Here is a 6393-nt window from a genome sequence, read left to right on the forward strand (position 1 = left end):
TCAATGCCAACCCGGGCAGGAAGGTCTGTGAGACTCTTATCTCCAATGAACCACCAGAAAACTGGAAGTGGAGCTGTGGCTCAAGTGGTAGAGCTCCAGCCTTGAGCAAAAAAGCTCTGGGACAATGTCCAGGACCTGAGTTCAAGCCCCCTGAGTTCAGCAACAAAAACAAACTACTCTTCTTTGATCCTTACGTGGGCAGGAGCCTTGGTTTATTCAGAAATGGCACCAAAAATGGAGACAATCAAAGCCTCTGGCGGCGCCAAGCCCCTTGGATTCAGGGTGAATCATTCACAATGCTCCAGGACACCGCCGGTGACCCTGCTTAGGCTGGGGAGTTTTCCAAGCACACCTTTTGCTCAGAGACACCTGCACACTTGCTAAGTAAACACAGCCTCTCTCGGCAGTCAGGCTGTCTCAGTGGAATTCTGCCTGGGTGTGTCAGACACACAGAACCAATCACAAAGCTGTGTAAGGGTCGGGAGGCGCCCTGCAGAGGACCGGCTGGCTCCAGTGCCACTCATAATATGCAAAGTGAGGCTGCCATCTTCTGATGGAACATTCTAGAAGAGACTTCTCCCAGGATGTGAGGAAGGAAGACATAGGTAGGAGCCTGTTCTAACATATGAGTGTAATTGGAGTCTGGCAGGAAGAAACACCTTCCCTCGGTACCTGTTGAGACTAGCAGAGGTGGCCGCGGGGCCTTGCAGACCAGGCTCCTGCGCAGGGTGCCTCTAGGAAGGCTTTCCTACGCAGGCCCACTGGAACTGAGCCCGGCTGAGCCCGGCTGGGCGTACACACAGGAGACCAGCCTGAGAAGGTGGCTGGGGGCAAGCTCAGGACCTGGATTGGAAAAGGGCACGTCCTGGCGGGGTAGTTCCAGCAAGCAGCAAAATTCCACCTTTGTCCTTGGCTCCTGGCACGCAGGTCCCCAAACCCTCAGTCTCCCAAGTGATGGGATAGAGAGCTTCAGGGGGCCTGGAATCCAATCCAACGACCCACTGGGCAGTCTCTGTCAAGTCAAAGCAATGAAGCCTCCGGCCAGGTGGTGGGTGTGCATACGGCACCCTGGGAAGGGTCCCACCCCACCCTCCCCACACCCCCACCTCTCTTCTACTTGGCTGGTCCCGAGTCAGACCCTCTACCATAACTACATACAGCAAGGAAACAGAGTTCCATGAGCCATCTCTACAAGGTATAGCACTGATGCTCCGACAGTGCCAGACAGTCAGAAGAGACCAGGCCTGGAACTAAGATGGTGGTGACAGCTGCCTGAGACTAGGGTCAGAGGGACTTGAGTTGAGGACAGCCAGCTGATGCCAAAGAGTCGGAGGACTGGGCGTCAGTGGAAAGCATGGCTCTGAGCGGACACAGTTCCAGCTGCTCCCGACGGCTGGAGGCCGCAGGGTGTGCATCCTGAGCCTGACCTCCGGCTGCGGGATACCCCACTCTGTGGGCAACGGGGTGAGGCCGCCAGGGAACCAGATATTTGCAAAGACAAGTCCTGTGGCTCAGGCAGGAAAAACTTTGAAGCTGAGGGCACCCCCTCCAGGGCAGGCTGGTTCTGATCTGTGAGGGTCCAAAGGGGGCTGTGGCCAACTCACAGAGGACAGAGCTCAGGCTGCCACAACCTTTCCATCACTTTCGGACGTACCCTGGAGATGGGTTGGCGGGGGAGTGTCCCCAACCTAGCTCATCACTGTGTCACAGAACCCTGGAGATCAGGGTGGGGGAGGGCATCCCCATCCTAGCTTGCAGTTCTTCTCGGGAATTACAGAGTAGGGGCCGTGTGAGGGCGCTGGCCAGGACTTCAGTGGAAGTGTAGAAGCAACCGAGAGATGCGTGCTCTACACAGCTGAGCCTGGCCACTAATGAAATTAAAAAGAGACATCAATGTCTTCTCTTCAGTTGATAAGAGGATATTGGGCAATGTCTCGGTGCCACAGAGGTGTGGATGGAGCTGGTTCCATGCCCTCCTAAAGGAAATGAAGCCACGAGTCCAGGAAATGAAAAGCCAAGGGGCCACAGGAGAATGAACACGATCACTTCCCTCCCCCACTCCACGCGCCCAGAGGCCTGGGCAGGGGCACAGGCTCAGGATGCAGGCTTGGGCATATCCATGAGGGGGCTTCTGGGGGTGGGAGCCAGAGGGTCGGTCCACCTGACCACCAGACCATGACAACACAGAGGACAGCGCCAGCCAGGTCCATGAGAAAGCAGAGACAAGGGCTCTTTCCTCACTGGGCCAAGAAAACATAAACGTCAAGGATGATGGGGAAAACTGCCGTAAATGCACACAAGACCATGCCCATCTTCCCACTTCTCTCCAGCAGGTAATAAGTTGCCAAGAATGAGGTTAAGAGCCCCATCCAGGTTTGTACACTTCCACATCCGATTTCTGCAACTGCGTTATCACAAACACATGCTCCAAGGCTCCCTTCCTGGCAATGCATCAAGACCCTTAAAAACATGTCCACTTTTCCCCAAGTACGTCTGCTTATAGAAACCTGGATAGGGCTAGGAAGGTGGCTCAGTGGTAGAGTGCTTGCCTTGCAAGCCTGAGGCCCTGGGTTCGATTCCTCAGCACCACATGAGCAAAAAGAAAAAAAAAGCCAGAAGTGGTGCTGTGGCTCAAGTGGTAGAGCACTAGCCTTGAGCTGAAGAGCTGAGGGACAGCGCCCAGGCCCAGAGGTCAGGCCCCACACTGGACCCCCCCCCCAAAAAAAAAACCTGGATAAACACGCGCGTACACACCAATGCCAGGGGCAGTGAGAACAGCTACAACTCAACAACACTCCAACACTCCCCCTAAATTAATTCATTCCAGCCCATGCCCAGCTCAACTGACACAGACTCAAAGCTAAGCCACATGGAGAGAAGGCCAGAATCCAACATGGTGCTCGGCCTTTCAAAACAGCCACAGCTCAGTGGAGTGGGTTCCACTGGGCCCAGGCTAAGATTTCCAAGAATTTTATCAACATGGGAGGAAGCAGAGTAAGTGCTTCCTAATCTAAATGGTGGGGAAAATAAATGAAAACAGGTCAGACATACACACCAAAGCATGAGCAGGGCTGGCTCTCCAGCAGTTCACGATGTAGGAGACAATTAGATGAGTGTAGTAGATTCTTCTGGTTTGCATGAGACAGAGTAGACAGGGCACAGCCTGCAGCCTGTCCTCACCTGGGAAAGCGATCTCCATGGTCATAAATTTGGGGGCACTTGATAAGATCAGTAAACCACAGCTCAGCCCAAGTTGTAAGCAACTCTTACCATGTGAAAGAAACCTTTGAAAAAGCTACATATGTCTACTTTTTTTTTTTATTCTTATGATGAATTCTATATACTATAGAAGGTAGCATCTTAACAGTTTCTAAGTATACAGCTAAGTCTCTCCTCGGGACCCACAGGTTTTGTTTTGGACAGTAACAGGATTGGAACTCATGGCTTTGTGTTTGAGAGGCAGGCACTCTACCACCCGAGTCATATCCCCAGCTCTGCACAGCACTTGCCAAGCAGTCACAGGGGAAGTGTAAACACAAAGAACTGAGAAGGAGAGCAGCTGGATCTCAGAACGACAGCCACTGCAGGGGGGAGGGGAAGGTCAGAGGGCAGGGCTTCTCTCTAGATGGTAGCTTAAATCTATCATCTTAGCCAGGCGCCACTGGCTCACCTAGCTACTCAGGAGGCTGAGCTCTGAGGATGGCAGTTCAAAGTCAGCCCAAGCAGGAAAGTCCATGAGACTCTTATCTCCAATTAACCACCAGAAAACTGGAAGGGGCTCTGTGGCTCAAGTGGTAGAGCACTTGCCTTGAGCTGAAGAGCTCAGGGACAGCGCCCAGCCCCAGAGTTCAAAAGCTCCACAACCGACAAAAAACAAAAATTAAATTAAAAATTACATTCTTCGGGGAGGAGTGAATTTTATAATGTCTATTATCTATACGTGTGAAAATAGCACAATGAAACCCACAAAAAACTGTTAAAAAGAGATCCAGGTGCTGGTGGCTCTCCCGTTTCCTACCCTGGCATCATACACGGAGGCATGTCTTCAAGGTTTATTATGGGGTGGTGCCTATCAGTGCTGCTTTCCCTTTTTAAAGGCTGAATGCTATTCCCACACAGCTCACCTTCTCCTGGGCTGACGTCACCAGGCTGGAGACGTCCCCCACTGCCAGCTCCAGGGCCTGTGGCTGCGGGTCCTGCAGGAAGGAGAGGGGCAGCGGACCCTGGAGGAGAAGAGAAAAGCAGTACGCTTAAAAAAAACAAAACTATAAACTGTCTATAAAAAGCTTGACATTGAAGACACATAACACAAATTCACCACATGGTTAAATATCACCAGGTTCATAATCCTGAGGAGCAGCCCTTGGCAGGCAGGGCCCGGGATGGGGAAGGATGGGAAAGGACCATCATCAACAACACCCCCAGACCATGCGGGAAGGCATGCGTCAAAGAGGGTGTGTCAAATCCTAAGACAGCTCTTCATGGTCCTCTGTGGGACCCGTAGGTGGCTGGCCTGCAGCTAGCGGCCCTAGCTTTCTGGTGGCAGTCTCCTCTCTGGTTGGCGGGAGCAACCTCAACCTGGTGCACAGGCCCACTGTGACTCCAACCCCGTGACAGTCCCACTGCCCAAACAATGCAGGGGTGGGAGGAAACCCCAGGCCCTGCCTCTCCTGGAGAGCTGGGCAGACAGACAGGATGTCCTCAGCCCTCCAGAGCTGTCTGGCTTCTACTGTCTGTCCTCATCATTCAAGACCACCATCAGCCCTGCTCACACACCGGCTCCTTCTGTAAAGGCTGCCATAGCTGTATCAGCTTATGGTTCTTGAATTTAACAAAATCTCCAAAAGACTTTCAGGCCCTGGTGGCTCCCATCTGTAATCCTAGCTACCATAGAGGTTGAGATCTGAGGATCATGGTTCAAAGCCAGCCCAGGCAGGAAAGTCTGAGAGACTCTAATCTCCAGTAGACCCGCAAAAAGTTGGAAGTGGAGTTGTTGCTCAAGTGGTTACTCAAGTACCAGCCTTGAGTGTAAGAAAGCCAGGTAAAGAGTGCAAGGTCCTGAGTTCAAGTCCTAGTTGTAGCACACTCATATAAAAAAATTGTCCAAAAGAGAGACGGGCAGTTAGATTAATATGACCACAGACCCCAAGACTAACACTTTATAAAAGAGCAAACACGGACTGCAGTAGCCAACCAAGTCTTGTCCTCCTAAAAACAAGCTTTCCACAGAGGCTCACCATACATGGGAGCAATAAGATAGCTCCTTCCTTCAGACTCCTGTCCTGACATGCTACAGAAAGCACATCAGCACTCAACAAGTTCTGAGGATGGGTGAGGATGCAGGCCGCCCCTTCGCCTGTGTGGGCTCCACTCCAGAGACTCCTGATGATGAGCTAGTTCCAGCGATGGGACTTGGCCCGGGGTGGGGGACAGAAATGGTGCCAAAGCTGTGGGGGCCAGGGTGGTGCAAAGAGCAAGCAACGAAGTGGCCGCCCAGCGGCATCTGAGGAGTTCCCAGTTCATCAAGGCAAGGACCACTTTGATTTACAAGCTACTAACCTCACCCTGAACGCACGACACCCACCTCACCCCCAAACGTCACCAGGGAAGCATGAAATGGAGCATCAAGAAGGATGAAGTCAGTTTCTGGCTGTTCTTGTGACATCGCCCTGGCTGGAGCTTGTTATGGTGGGGGCCGCAGGCCAGAGGCTCTGGGAGCTGACAGAAGTGTTTGAACCAACCACATGGCTCAGAGGAGAGCACCTCGCACAGAGCCAGAGGCAGGCACCAGCTGCCAAGGAGAGCGAACTGTGCTGTGCCCGTTCTGAGCAACCTGGAAATGTGGTCCTGCAGACAGGGTGGGTGTCCCTTCTCACCTGGATGGCCTCCGCGTCAAACACATAAGAGTTTGCTTGGAAATGTATTCGTAGTAATAGCAGTAGCATTTGGGCAGTAGTGGGGTTTGGACGCAGGGCTTCATGCTTGCTAGGCACACATTCTACCACTGAGCCATGCCTCCAGCCCTGTGTGTTGTGACGTCTGTTAGGCATCCAGTTATAGCTAGGATGACAGGCACAGGTATGTGCCACCACACCCAACTCTGTTGGAAAGGAGACTCAAAACCTTTACTGCTCCACAAGCTTAGGACTGCAGTCCTCCCAATCTCAGCCTCTCAAGAACGCAGGATTACAGTGTGAGTCATCAATGCTGGCGATTTAGCAGGAACGGATGGTCTAACAAAAGAAATAAATTAATATGTTTAAGAACAGACAGAAGCTGGGCACCGGTGGCTTGTGCCTATAATCCTAGATACATAAGAGGCTGAGATCTAAGGATCACAGTTCAAAGCCATCCCAGGCAGGGAAGTCTGTGAGATTGTTCTCTCTGAATAAC

General features: G+C 52.3%; 1 protein-coding gene across 1 annotated transcript in view; it reads right to left on the reverse strand.

Moving 5' to 3' along the window:
• Positions 1-5665, reverse strand: part of C2cd2 (C2 calcium-dependent domain containing 2) — a 45590-nt gene extending 39925 nt beyond the window's left edge. The window contains exons 1-2 of the mRNA XM_013027344.1: positions 5585-5665; positions 4125-4223 (exon numbers count right to left, since the gene is read on the reverse strand). Of these exons, the coding sequence (XP_012882798.1) occupies positions 4125-4223; positions 5585-5665 (180 nt within the window). The remainder of the gene's footprint in view (positions 1-4124; positions 4224-5584) is intronic.
• Between the last annotated feature and the right edge of the window lie 728 nt (positions 5666-6393).

Source organism: Dipodomys ordii, unplaced genomic scaffold (genome assembly GCF_000151885.1).
Source record: "Dipodomys ordii isolate 6190 unplaced genomic scaffold, Dord_2.0 Scaffold103, whole genome shotgun sequence".
Classification (NCBI taxonomy): domain Eukaryota; kingdom Metazoa; phylum Chordata; class Mammalia; order Rodentia; family Heteromyidae; genus Dipodomys; species Dipodomys ordii.